We start from the raw sequence: 14,999 nt of genomic DNA, 5'->3' as shown, positions 1-14,999 counted from the left end.
ACCATTAAGCAATATTCTACCACTTTATATAAGAATCTTCAGAATACACTTCTATTTCCTCCTTCTTTGCCTTTGTGCTCTTGTCATATAGTTTACTTCTACATATGTTATGAACTTCACAGTACATTGTTATTATGTGTGCTTTTCAATCACTTATCTTTTAAAGAGATTTTAATAGTAAGAAAAAAATGTTTATTCTTTTGTATAGAACCAGATTTCCATCTGGTATCATTTTCTTTCTGCTTGAAGGATTTCCTTTAACATTTCTTATACTTCGGGCTTGCTGTAGATGATGAATTCTTTCAACTTTCATATGTTTGATGAAAGTCTTTTTACTAGTTACTTTTTGTTTGAGGGTTTGTTTGTTTTTGATACAAAACTTTACAGCTTGTTTGCTTGTGCAAAATGGAAAATGATGATGCGGGAGAGAATAAGTGTATGCAGAAGGGTAGACCATGAGTAGATGAGGGAGGGCAGGATTCAGAACAGAGGAGTTGGCTTCTGATAAAATCACAGAAATGTATCCATAGTAGCAAGAAGAAAGACAGAACAGATGTTTACACGTGTGAGTTGATTGATTCATTAATGGATCCAACCAAACTGTTTTTAAATCCACGATGTACCATTTAATAGCTAAGTGGTTATCAGCAAGTTATTTAAGCCCTTTAAATTTGAATTTTCACATCTATAAAATCAAGTTCCTTCCTTCCTCACAAGGTGATTAGAACAATGAAATGAGGTAACGTATATCAAATGTACAGCACATGGCCTGGCACATTGTGCCTACTCAATACCTGTGAGAAAAAAATATATAGCTTTTCTATGCTTTACTGCCTAAGTACAAGTGAAAAGATACTGAAATATCATTTTTCCATTTCTACTTTCTCTGCTTCCCCTTCTCTCACCCCTCCTCCCTTCCCAAAAGAACATATTTAAAATCCAAATGCCAGGTTGTCTGCAGGTGCAGTGTTCAAGACTGATAATTTTATTTGGAGGCCAGATGTTAACTGACATAAACACTATTAAGTGCTATGTAGACCGGAGGCTGAAGCATTGATTTCCAATTTTATGATTATTATTTGAATTTACAGCAAACCATACTGCCATTCCTTCCACCTTTCTACCTCCACCAAAAAGAAAATATATGGCCTATTCATTCTCAAGAGAATATAAATTGTTTTTAAAAATACGAAGTTCTTGAAATATTAAGTAATGCTATTTCACAAACCTGGAACTGAAAATGTACCCTTGACGTGCACCTCAACACCTCTCTGGAGCTCTCCTTGAAAGGTCAAAGACTTGTGAAATTTGATCTGAAAACCAGTCTCATTTTCTGAAATAAACACAGAGTAATAACGACAAAAATGCTTCAAACCTAGCACAAGTTTTTACATTAACTTATATTTTAAATCTGAGTTTCCTTAGACTTGATGTGGGAGCTGACCCAATGGCAATAAATAAATAGCCCTTCTCTGAGTAAAGAAATACTTTGTGAAAACAAAAGTTGGGTCTACTGTGAACCACGGAGGTTATTGTTGGTGTTTAATGCGCTCACACAGTCAATTATTCATTCATTAATCTATTGAACAGACATTTGTTCATAACCCGCAGTATGTCCCAGGAAAGTGCCAGGCACTAGTTAATATACCGTTAAGTGCAACAGATGGCCCTCATGGGGCTTAGAGTTGTATGAGAGAGGAAGGCAATAAAAGGGAAAAAAAGACAAATAAATATAGCAAAAAGCTTTAATAGGTGCTATGAAGGGAACTTACTTAAATAATGGGTTAAGGAAGACATTTTTTAGTAGATGACTTAAACTAAAGCTTAAAGAATGAGAAGAAGGCAGCCATCCAGAGAGTAGAGTAGAGGAGAAAACAAACAGAAAGACCAACATTTATTCATTCATTCACTCGACAAATATTTATGTAGCACTTTCTACCAGCCAGGGACTGTTCAAAGCAAAGCAGATATACCAGGAAGGAAAACACACACGTGCAAAATTGCTGAACTGAGAAAGGATTTGGCATGTTCTGGAACAGAAAGGAAGTCTCTGAGGCTGAATCACACTGAGCAGGGGACAGTGTGGTATTGGATGAGGACGGGGGGTTGAGGCAAGGGCTAGATTATGTGAAAATTTGTGATCCATGACAAGAAGTTTGGATTTTGTCCTACATGAAGTGACATGATTGTATTATTGTATTAAAAGATTGCTCTTGTTATGTGAGAAGGTTTGAAGGACAGGGTCGGGGGCAGTGGAAGTGGAGAGATCCATGGGGTGGCCATTCCAGTTCAGATGAGAGATTTTAATGCCCTGAAACCATGGTGGAAACAGAGTTACAGAAAACTGTATAGTTTCAATATAGAGTGGATAGGACCTGTTGGTCAACTGAAAAGGAGAAAGGAAGTTGGGAAAGGAAGTAAAATCATGGATGATTCTGGTTTGTACAACTGAGTAGATGGTGGCTCCATTTACTTCGATGAGGGAGAATGAGTGAGTAGGTGGTTGGGATCAGGGAATGAAAACTAGAGGTAGGGGGAAGGGTGGGTAAAGATTAAACTAAAGTTTTCTAGCCAAGTCTTGAAGAATTAAATCAATCCAAAATTTTAATTCATTATGTCATGTGGTTCCTATGGCCCCATCACTGGAATATACAAACAGAAGCTAAATGACCATTTATCTGCAATATTTTAGATACAGATTTCAAACAGATATCTAGAACTGATTTTCAAATAGTAAGTGAGAACTTACAAAAGAAAGCAGCAATTTCTTGAAGCCATCACTACTTTAGTAAGAAGTAGTTTTCCCAGATCAATCTCATCTCCCTAATTGATCTTGAGCTACTGGAAACTGACATCGTATTTCTTAATAAAAATCTTATTTAATTACTAGATTGTCTTGTTGGCAGAAATACTTAACTTATGAATTAAAGTGTTTATATTTTATTAATAGAGCATTTAACAATCTCTTATGATAACTTTTAAAAAATGGAGAATGTAGCCTGGAAAATATTGAGCGAGTAGAATATTTTGCATACTCAAAGTGCACACTGGGGCAGAATCAATGCAAAGCAATCCTCCCTCCCTGGCCCTTTATAATGTCTACATACAAAAAAAATTCCCACACAAAATTAATCTCTTTTAGAGAACTTTTCCTTTCCTTGGAATTACTGTTTTATAAAAAGTGGTAATTATTATTAAAAGTTGTAACATCCTTTAGGGGTTTTAGTAGATAAGAGTTTGAAAGTGAGTCTATGAAATTTCAGCCATAATTAGAACACTAAAGAAAGACATAATTTATAATTCCTATTATTTCTGAAAAACATTTTTTACCTGGAAATAGATGGACAGAGCATTTTGTAAACTTGCTAGAAATAATGCTTCTATATTTATGAAGAGGGAATATTTACATATGGTCATGTTCTGCTTGCGCATTAAGTAGTATGACATAGGAACAACACAATGTGAAATTACCAAAGAATCACACTAAAATATACTCCTAAGCATTTGAAACAAAACTTTTAAAAAATGATACTTATCTTAACAATTTCAGTAGAAAAACTAAGTGTTGATATTCTTTTTTCATTGTTCACCCATTTCTTTATAGTGAAATGTTTACAACCCAGAAAAGGATCTCAATCAATAAGTAAAATAATTTACAAAATATATTTATCGTCAAAATTAAAGCTTTCTAACAAAGGAACTGAGGGGTACTTGTGGCATTTCCACCTCTCACCACATCAATACCAGAAGATGTGAATGATTGCTGCTGTGTGTGGGCACTGGGCCTCTCCTTTGGGCTTGGAGCTCTCTGGAAGGCATTCTAGCTCCTCCCTGCAGGTGGTATTTGGTAGCACATTCCCAGTTCTTCTTTATGGAGCTAACTTTTAGGAGTTGATTAGGGTACAGGGCAAGAGATGACTGAGTATCGCCATATCACCCACAGTCAGTCTTGTTGAAGTTCGTCTGTGCTGTCTGTGGTGGGTATCAAGGGGAGTTTATAAAAATTCCTTGGCCCTAAACCATTCATTCATTCATTTGTTTATTCATCAGACATGATAGGCATGGCCCTTAGCACTGGGGTTAAAAATAAGAAAAAGATTCAAACCTAAGTATCATCTGACTCAATTCTTTAGTTAAAGTATAGAAATGAGGATAGGAAGGAACTTAAGGACAAGTTTTACCACTACCTGTGTCTGATCTCAACACTGCCTGAGAAAGATGGACGGTATTTCCTGGTGAAGTGCAATTGACAGCCTACATGACTGGATAGAGTGGACCTGCTGCCTACCCAAACTAAAGAAACATTATTCCCTTGGTCTCTATCACACTACTGTATGTTTGCTTTTCTTCATAGTATTTCTCACTATCGGAAACTATCTTGCTTTCCTATTTGTTGTCCGTCTTTCCCTCAGGGACCTTGTTTCATACACTGCTGTATTCTCAGGTGGAGAACAGTGCCTTGTTTCATAGTGGGTGCTTGCTAAATATTTGTTGAGTAAATGAATGCTCATCACTATTAACATAAAACCACACTTGAGAACCAACCTTTTTTCTATCTCCAAAATGTCTGCAAGTTGTCTAATCTTAGGGGGGTACCTCACAACTTCATTTCAGTGGGAAAAGATGAGGTGTAGGGGGCAGGATACAGGGATCCCCTGTTTCATTTCAGTTAATTCCCCCACAGAGCTGGAAGTAGAAGCCAGATCCCTAGAATCTCAGAGCTCTTCAGCATTCCTGCGCTACCTCTGGTTAAGCCTTTCTGTGGGGAAAGCAGTTTTGGATTACTGCCATGAATGTAATTTTCAAAGGCCCTGGAAGAAGAAAAAGCAATGGAAGCTGCTTCTAGACTTCAGATGAGCTGAACATCAAAGTTCTTCTTCGTAGTCTGTGGAAGGGAATTCATAGAATTCTTACGGCATAACTGTAATATTCTGCTATAGCTGTGGCCAGAGGAGTTCTGCCTGCCTTCTGCTAGGACATGGGCTCTATATCAGGCTGGCTGTGTTTTTCACAGCTTAGTCCTTCGTTAGAAATTAGGACTGGCTGCAGCCTGCAGTGACTAATTATAGAAAGATGGGTCATTGTCATTGTGGGTAAAAACACATGTGCCTGTTAAACTCCTCTGTCTACAGGGATCAGATAGTACATTTGAAGTGACGGCCAATATAATCACTTAAGTAAATGGATAAATAGTTATTTGTTTTTATAAAAATGATAAACAAGCGTTTGAAGACATTAGTGTCTTTTTCTTTTTCTTTCTTTTCTTTTCGTGAAATGGAATCTCACTGTGTCGCTCAGTTGGAAGTGCAGTGGCATATCTTGTCTCACTGAAATCTCTGCCTTCTGGATTCAAGTGATTCTCCTGCCTCAGCCTCCCGAGTAGCTGGGATTACAGTTAGTTTTTGAGTACAACTGAGGAGAATATTTTCCAACAGAAATTTAAAGAAACCCAGCATTTTTTCATGACTATGCCTCCCCCCACAACATACACACTCTATACAGAAACATGCACTTTATTATAGAAACAACATTTTCCATAAGCAAAAACTGCTAGGATGGAGTTCCTGGGATACTGCAGGGAGAGTGGGGAAAGAAGAACCCAGTGACTCCCTTTAAGAGCTCCACTGAGGTCATCACCTGCCAGAGGTTTTAATCCAAATGGAGCTGGCTTTTTGTCAGATGTGAGAAAAAACTATGAGATTTTTGCATTCATTTAACAAATATTTGTTGTATGCCTTTTGGTGTGATACTCAGCTCTAGGCCCTGGGAATACAAAACCGAATGCAGGCTTCATTCCTGCTTCAAGGAGGTCACTGTCTGGTGGAATGAGAGAGAGAAGTAAACAGAGGAGTACAGTCTAGCATGGCCGGTTCTGGAATCAAGGAGTCTGTGGAGACATCTGAGGTGTCAGGGCACAGATTGTAAGGTGTAATGAAAAGAGGTCACACTTTAGAATTTTTTGAATGAAGTTTCACATTTTGGAGCCTCCATTTTCTCTTCTTTGAAACGGGGCAAAAAGAATTAGCCTGCCAGAGTTGTGGTAATTCAATGATACAGAAGAGACTCAGTGAGTAACTTCTAAGAAAGAAATGCAAAACTGAGACAGCAAGAGCTCTCTCCAAAAAGGCAGTGAACCATTCTGCGGACCTGTGGATTTCAATCTCTTTTGTGGAGTTTGCAGTCTTTCCAGCGGGTTATTTGTTAGAATAAGCCAAAGAGGCTCACCTAGAGAATGACTAAGTTGCAGAAGAAAAATCTCCTTTGGTTCAGAAATTAATTATTCCTAGGATGTTGCTTCACGAGTCTTTGTTACAGAAATTGGAGTTCGTGCAAGTAATTGGGGATCAGGAAACAACCACCCTGGGGACAATTGCAGGCATTTCTGCGACCAACTGGTTTAACTTGAATTCTTGGAAGTAGAGCTTCTCTTAGGTTAATCAAAGGTTTCATGGTACACCTTGTGGCTCTTTTCCTTATCCCTGATTTTTCCTCCCAGGCTTATGAATAAGGCTTCAGTCATATTTCTCCCTCCAACACTGCCAGCAGCCCCACCTGCTGGGCTTGGAGGCTGGGGCCTGCAGCCTAAGGACAGTGTGGCAGTCTGCTGCCATCTGCTGGCACACATGTCACCAGCTCCGGGCTGGCTTTGCAAGGATTCCCCAGGAATGGAAACCACCAGAATAACTGTGGGGCAAAGAACGTTCCTGCTTATATTGAAAAACGAAGAGATGAGAAGATGGCAGACAGAAGCTGGTATAAGAAGGCTTTTCTTCTCCTGGGAGTTTATGTAAAGATGCGGACATCTCAGACAGCTAAGCCAGTGATATTACTATGCAGATTTGTTTTGCTCAGGGAGAATACAGCAGTACTTTAAAAAAAAAAAAAAAAAAAAAAAAAAAAAAAAAAAAAAACCATCTTATTGTATTTAGATCACTGTCTCACAAGGTCAAACAAATAAATTAATGTCACATCTCTGTAGATTCATTTAAAGGAAACAGTAGAAACACATGGCAGTGGGGTCTCAGGTGGGTATAGGGAAGCAGAAAGAGGGGAGGGATTGGAGAAACATTTCACAGTTAGTTACAGTATATTTTAGTTGGTTCTGTCCACATTTTTTGAAGACCTACTGTTTACAAGGCTCTGACCCAGATGCCTGGGATACAAGAATGAGTAATACTCAGTAATACTGAGTCCCTCCTGGCTTGGAGATAACCATGTATTGGGGAGCAGTAAATAAAGAGAATTAAAATAGAATTGCAAGTACTGTGATAAAGTACTATGGTAAAGGAATCTGGGAGAGCACACAGGAGGAGCGTATGTTAAAATCAAACTGGACTGCAGTGTCAGAGAGAGCGTACTCAGGGAGATGGCATGAACTGAATTTTGAAGATACTAGCTCAAAGAAGCACCGCTTCTCATACAGTCTATCACGCACCATCACTGCCTGGAGGAGCTGAGAACACTAGATACAAAGTAAGAGAAGGCTGTTAAAACATTAGGTCTCAGATAAGCAATTGATTCAGTCCAGGGATATTGGCAGAGGCAAGGAGAAGCAGACAGATCCAAGTGAGCAGGCAGCATAAAGAATCCTGAAGGTCAGAGAGCAGGGCTTGGCAGGCTCTTTGGACCCAGGGAAAAGACCACTTTCAATGCTGTGTCCATAGATTGGATAAGGGCAACCCCTTCCAGGCAGTTATAAGTCACAATCAAATATTCAGAAACTTGTGAGTAACTTCCTCTCTTAATCTATCTGAAACTTCTGTGTGACCTAATTTAAATGTTGAAATAGCTACAAGCTCAAAGGTATCAACTGCAACGTTATTCAGAATTGCAAATATGAGGAGCAAGAGTAGAGAAAATGCTTGAGAAAACTGTGATACAGCAACTGAATGAAGCAGCTCATGGAAAATGCTAATTCTGAAAACTGTAGCACATAACAAATACTTGTGAAAAAAATCAAGATCCAAACCTGCAGGAAAAAAAAAATATTCAGAAGAAAAAAAAATAAACTGCTAGTAATGATGCTGTTCTTTTCTCTATTGTCTAAGTTTTATATAATATTCTTATATTTCTTTTATAATGATTTTTTAAAATATAAATAGCCTAAAGATGAAATGTGTGTCCTGATGAAGGCAGAGGCAAAAATTACCCTAAACAAATAATGGCCCTATTTATGTGTTTGTTTCTGCTACTGTAGATTCCATTTTCTTCCTAATTGTATTTCAGTTGGTGTGGTATATTCATTTTGCTTATAAAGCCTGTCCTCAGCCTTCCCTTTGCCCACACCCCTCCTCATTCCCTGGATCTGTGGGACGTATTGTGATGTCTGCCCGCTAATTTTGCTGTGACTGGGGCTGGTGTCTGGTTGGTGATTCATGTTTGTTCCAAAGTTGTACATCTGTGTTGGTTGCTTTGAAGCAGTGCCCCAGGGAATATGAAAGGCCATTTGTCTCCCTAAGACTGCTTCTTTGCATCAGAGACTTCTTCCCTGGCTTCGTTTAAATTCCAGCAAGCTCTCCTATGAGTTTAAGTAGGGTAAGAAGGAAAGAAAACAAAAGCAAAGAGGGTCATCTTGGAGACAGCGTTGGAGTCAGGTTCTAACCCCAGTTTTCCTGGCAGAAGTAAACTTCTTGGATGCTAATACTAGGGACAGAATGCCTGTGATGCTCATTTTAAGGGTAATGCTTTGTGGACTTACCCTCTGCCCACTAGGAATGCCTTTAGCAAAATAGAAGGCAGGATGAGCCTTGGTGGAAACCCTCAATGGAAAGAGTTCTGAGAGCTTGGTGGGCATACCCACTTGGCACCTCCTCTAAGATTTTAGCACAGATACACACAGCAGTGGCATTCATAATATTTAATGACTGGCACTGCATGAGCACTGACGAATTAATGGACACAGGCACAGTGCTTCCAGACACCAATCCTTTAGTTACTGGATCACTAGGAAGTCCAGCTGATCCTGGAGGACCCGGGGCAGTGGATGGATGCTAACAGTTTAAAAAGTATGTTAGGGTTTTAATATCCAGAAAGGTTGCACAGATGCATGCCAATGAATAACAACATAAATACATGAAATTTCTAAACTCATGCCCACCGTTAAGCTTTGTGTATTTCCTCCTTCAGTTTTTAAGAACCTACCTACTTTGCCTTTAAAAAGGGTTCAGAGCCCATGACCTACTGGTTCTATGGGATTTGGGTGGCACACAAAAAAAGCGCTTATCCACAAAGGGGCTTTTTATTTTGCTCAACAGCTACGACAGATCTCACCCGAGGGAAGTTTGCAAGTCACTTTATTATATTTTCGCTTGTTGCAATGTATGTGGTTAACAACATAGCTCTGCCTCCCGGCAGGCTGGCAAGCAGGCTGGTAGTATGAGTGATTGCCCACCTGCCTGTCTACCTGCAGTCTTTGAAAGGCAGCCCCATCCCAGACCATTAGCCTACTGAGAAAATTCATCTACAATACCTTGAAAGACCAAACACATTGGATCGTTGTAGCTTTTCCTTGGCCTTTTACCCAGACATTATCACTTTCTGCTTCTTATCAGACACCTGGAGTTTGTGGGTTGTCTAAAAGCAGCTTCTCTGAGTGATCTCCAGGGAAGCATTATAACCCTGCCTTCTGCCATTTCTTCTCCTCATGTTTCAAGGAAACCTACAGCTTCAATTTGCTGCCTCCCCGTTTTCATTCAAGAGAGCAGCCAAGGTTGCTTATAGTCTAACTGACTCTTTATGTACCAAATTACCTTTGGTTGAATTCAGAGACTAAAGAGGAATTTCACTCAGTTATCCATTGGGCCATCCTGGAGTTCTGTCATTAGGAAAGTCTGAGGTTGTAAAGAAATTAGTCGCAAGACATGAGTCTTCCAATTCTGCTCTACAAGTTACTAGCCTATGACTCTGAGCAAGGTATTTCCATCTTGCTAAGCCTCATTTACCTCAAATGTAGAGTGGGATCATCTTATATACTTCACAGGGTTGTTAGGAGGAGGCGCTTTGTAAAGTGAAGAAATATAAGCAAAATTCACCCAAAGAGAGCTGGTTGTAAGAACTAGTGAAAGGAAAGCACCAAGAATGTAGACATAAATCATGGCAGCTGAATTAGTATACAGGAAAATCACTAATTTGAATTTGAAAAAGGGAGCATCCTCAGCCCCATATCTTTTGTTCAACATCTCTCTGCAAAGCTGTAGCTGGGGAGCAGTGAGAGTTCTGGAGAAATACTAGGGAAGAGGGTTATTGTCAATTTGAGGCTAAGAGAGGTTGTGTGTGCAGGAAAAAATGCATATGTGATGATAAAGGAGAATGTGAAAAGGGCACAGTGCCCAGGGAAATACCAGCCATGGGGATACAGAAAACAAGAGACAAAATCTCTACTGCTCCCATCTCTGTGTTCGTTGATCAGAGCCTGTTCAAATAATTGTGGGCTTGAGGGCACCTTTCTAGAGTGATGAAGACTGATAGGAAACCTCATGACACTCCTCTGTGGGAGCCAGTGAATGCATCCTCTCCCAGAGACAAAGCTCTGCAGCCTTGGAGAGTAATTTGGTGTTAGCAGATTAATTAAGTCTTTTTCTGTGGTTAAATTTGCAGATGAATATTACCTCTCAGGTTGAGCCTCCCATCTAGTCACCCAGTGGAGGTTGTCAGGATAACACTTTGTTCCTGAAACGTTTAGAAATATGTGGATTGTATATTTAATGAGACTGTGATATTTGTTCATGACAGGAAGAAGTCTTCCAGATAGGGAGACTTACGCATGTGATAGTTCAGTGTCTGACATCTAGAGCTGTGCTGAATGTCCCACTAGAGTTGCTTATTATCACCAAGTTGTTGTGTGCCTGGCACCAATGCTGAATTTGTCGAAGTTGCTCATGTCACTGAAAGACCATGGAGTTTGCTCCTGGGTTCGAATTCTGGCTCCATTATTTGCTAATGGTGGGCATGGGTAAATAACTGAACCTCAGTGGGACTCAGTTTCCTATACATAACATGAAAATAATAATGACTGCAACTCTAAGCTGTCCTGAGGATTAAAACTTTCCATAGTACATACAGTTTTATGTAAAATGCTTAGCATATAGTACCTGCCACACATTGGTTCTCAGTGTATACTATGCGTCCTCCTCCATGGTTACCATGTGACCAGAGTTTCCTGCTTTCTCTTTAAGCTTTGATGTGGAAAATGGCCCTTCCCCAGGTCGGAGTCCACTGGATCCCCAGGCCAGCTCTTCCTCTGGGCTGGTACTTCACACCACCTTTCCTGGGCACAGCCAGCGCAGAGAGTCATTTCTCTACAGATCAGACAGCGACTATGACTTGTCACCAAAGGCGATGTCGAGAAACTCTTCACTTCCAAGCGAGCAGTAAGTACAAGCTCTGTCTGGCTTCCAGTCTCACACTTACTTCATCTCTACCCAGGTCACAGTGGCAGCAACAACAATTCCCCTTTAATCCATGGGAAGGATGAAGGAAGAAAATGAATATAAGCAGGGGTGACATGATGACCATTTTAAGGACATTTGCTCTATAACATGCAGAATATGTAGCTGGGGTCTCCAAGGGTGTTGGAAAATCTAGACACAGTGTTTACTTTACATCTGTTACTGATACCTTAAAAAAATTATTTTGCTTCATTTCCTGAACTGCTGAGTCATTTACAGCATGAGAACCTTAACACTTTTTATGCATCACACTTGAAATTTCAGCTGCATGTGCCGTTTCCATGAGGCTCCAGCAAAGAGGAAAAATGGTGATTGGTTACATGCATGCTGTCTCAGTGGCCTTTGCTTGGTGACTTTAATAAGCTGTCATTCAGCCACATGCCTGTGTCCCTTCTCTGAAACCTTAACACAATGCCCACTTGTTGCCTGGCTCCTTGGTGAGACACAACACACTCCACCGCCCTATAAAGCACAGCTGATATTTTTGTTTTGCCGCTATTAATTGTAAATCTCTAATTTTTATTTAAAGAACAAGGTCTAGGTTGTGTCACCCACTTATTAAATTTCCAAAACCAAATAAAACTGGATTCTGGAATTCATGTCTTAAAAGGTTTCTGGGCACAGATACAATTGTTTTTATATTATATGTCATAAAAGTATCAGTAGCTCCCTAAAGTCTCCAGTTTGGAAAATTCCACTGTATTCTCTTCTGCTATTGGAAAGGAAGTCAAAAAGTTTCACCGTCTGGTGAAAGGGGGTATTTTGAAGCTACCAGCAAAAAAAAATTCCTCGAGGCATTTCTGCCAGCACATTTTTAATAGAAGCACCCCTGCCCTAAAATATCTCAATCATCATGTGGGCCCAAATTCATTTTTCAGTCATTTGGCAAATATTTACTGATTCTCTCCTTTGTGCCACACATTGTGCCAATCTCTGGTGATAGAAGACAAGCAAAACAGTATAAAAATCACAGATGTGTTAAAAGCATATCTCATTCTCAGAAAGTGCACATGCTCTCAGGGAGGTTACAGCTAAATAAGAAAGACCAGAGAAACACACACATACACACATAACAGAGTGGAAGGAAATAATATTTAATGAGCACTTCCCATGGAGCCGAGCTCGTGTTCTTATGTTATCTCTGTTAATCTGTCAGGTAGGTGCCATTATTATCCCCACTCCATAGATCATGAAACTGGGACTCTGAGAGATTGAGAAACTTGCCCCTATCCCATGACTGTGTATCATGCTGTGTCCCATGATGCGGCTAAGACTGACCATATTAAAAACTTTTGGAATCTTTCCATCCATGTTCTTCAAATTGCAAAGTCGCATCTCTGCCACTAGGTAGAAAACAAATGACTGCAGAGTAGAGGTGTCCGAGGCTGGAGGAGAGGTAGGTAGCCAGCCACTTTGCTGTAGATCTTGTAGAACCCAAGGCATTTCTGACAAAAGTTTGAATGGGGGTCTTTGAATGCAAAGGTATTGGGAATTCTTTCTTTCACCAAGATAAACACCTTTCTAGGCTTCATCGTGGGAGAGCATAGGTTATGTGGTGAGCTCAAAGTAATTAGAACTTAATTCACATAGTATTTTACAGGTGAAAGATTAGCTTTGAAATCTTGTCATCCCCCCGAAACTAATTCCCTGGTTAAGAGTTCTCCAGACACAAGCCAAGCGGCAGGAAGAGTCTCAAGGTCGTTCAGAGTCTCCCCAGAAAACTCTACCGCAATTCCAGATTAACTCTTGTGTTTTATTATTTGGAATCAAAAGGTGGTAGAAATGTTAAACTTGAAGAGACCTTAAAGATCACAATCCAACTCAGTCTACGGCAGTTGAAACAGAGGTGTAGTTCTAAATGATTCTGCGTCCAGCATCCCTGTTACTGGTAGTTGACTGTCCTTTCAGTTTTACTGGCCAGTAAAATTTCCCCTGGTGTAACTTTAGAACCTAATTTTTCCAACTTTAAATTTAGGCAAGTAAAAATTATATATGTAAATTATCGAATATCATTCTCTCTTTTTAAAGATAAGGACTTAGATAAAAAGTAGGACAAGCAAAATTTCATAATAAAAATCAGCCTTTCCGAAGAAAACAAGGTTGGCAACGTAATACCACCCTATCAAAAATACTGATAACAAGATGTATTCAAATCTTTATGTGAATGAAAATAGCACAAGATTTTGTTTTTCAAATATTTCAGTGTCACAGAAAAAATCTTCTATATATTTGTCAGGTTTTGAATTATATTTCACTACACACTGAAAAGTAGAGTTTGAATAATATCAAGCTTCTAGTAATTTAGTTTTATGTTAGCAAATCCAGTTTCACACAAACATCTGAATCTGAACTAAAGTAATGCTCTTAAAACTATTTCACATGATAATTAATTCTTTACGATGAATTGAAACAGAGGAACAGCAACCCCCAAGCTTCTCACTCCTTCTTTTGCTTTCTGTCCATAGATCCAGGAAGAAGAAGGGTGATCATGGACTAAGAGTCTAGATGTGAAGGCCATTTGGTAGGGGCTGCCAGATGTTCCCTGCTCACAAGCCCCTCATATCCAGCACAGAGCTGTCGTGAATTTTTTATGAAAAGTGGAAAACTTTACATAATTCTACTGCATTAAATCCTAGTAATAAAGGAAACACTCGCTTTTAAAATTTTCTCATCTGAATTTTTTCAGAAAAGTAACAGGAAATTATAGTCAGGGGAGAGTGAATGAAAAGATATTAAGAGTAAAAATGTGAACAAGAAAAATTAAAAGTGGCTTTAACTTTGAGCAACAAAGGAGAGATCAGAATAAGGCAATAAAGCAAGATCACCATTGGGTCCCAAAAGGCAATTTCAGATACTTTCCTAGATGTGGCAATAGTTTGTTGGTTTCTGTTCAGTTCCTGTGTTGTAGTCATCCCAAACGTAATGCCTTCGTATACTGAGGTACAGATTGCCTCATGGGAACATAAAAGACTGGAAACTAGTAAGGCCAGTTTTATTGCTGAAAACTGTGGCAGGAACCACCATGGAGAGAATGGAGTTTTGATTATCCACCTGCAAAGCCACAGGAAAGGACACTCCATGTTTTTTTCATTTGGTCATCCCATTTTGCAAAGCCTTACATGGGCAAGAAGCTTTTGAAAGCCACCATTTGCGTGTGGACTAAGTAGTCTCTAGAGAGAGCCTACTCATTTTCAAGGGAAATGAAACCTAAGAACCAAGAAGAAAAGCAGAAATAACAACCCACTTAAATTTAAAACCTGTTTATTGATGGACTAGCAAAAAGTGCAGTGTGGTTTCTAAGACTTGAGTTAGACTTACAGCCATCACACTTGCTAGCACTGTGGCTTTTAAGACGTTGAATCTCTTTTATTGTCTCTAAATTATCTGTAAATAAAAGCACACATTTATTGAGTATTTTCTGTATGCTATCTGTTAAAATACTTTACGTATGTTAATTCATTTAATCCCCATATCCCCAATGTGGTAGGTACTATAACTTTCTTGTTTTAATGATGACGACATTAGGGCACAGAGAAGTTAAATGACTTCCCC

At 39.3% G+C, this 14,999-nt stretch overlaps 1 protein-coding gene across 4 annotated transcripts in view; it reads left to right on the top strand.

Annotated features, from left to right (window-relative positions):
* The window catches only part of LOC105498452 (phosphodiesterase 4B), a 585,501-nt gene that overhangs the window by 445,024 nt on the left and 125,478 nt on the right, over positions 1-14,999 (top strand). For all 4 annotated transcript variants that reach the window (XM_011770587.2, XM_011770584.2, XM_011770589.2 and 1 more), the window contains one exon: positions 11,175-11,369. In XM_011770587.2, coding sequence (XP_011768889.1) covers positions 11,175-11,369 — 195 coding nt within the window. The remainder of the gene's footprint in view (positions 1-11,174; positions 11,370-14,999) is intronic.

This window comes from Macaca nemestrina, chromosome 1 (assembly GCF_043159975.1).
Source record: "Macaca nemestrina isolate mMacNem1 chromosome 1, mMacNem.hap1, whole genome shotgun sequence".
NCBI classification, from domain to species: domain Eukaryota; kingdom Metazoa; phylum Chordata; class Mammalia; order Primates; family Cercopithecidae; genus Macaca; species Macaca nemestrina.
Note: the sequence above shows the minus strand (reverse complement) of the source record. Positions and strands in the feature narration are given on the sequence as shown.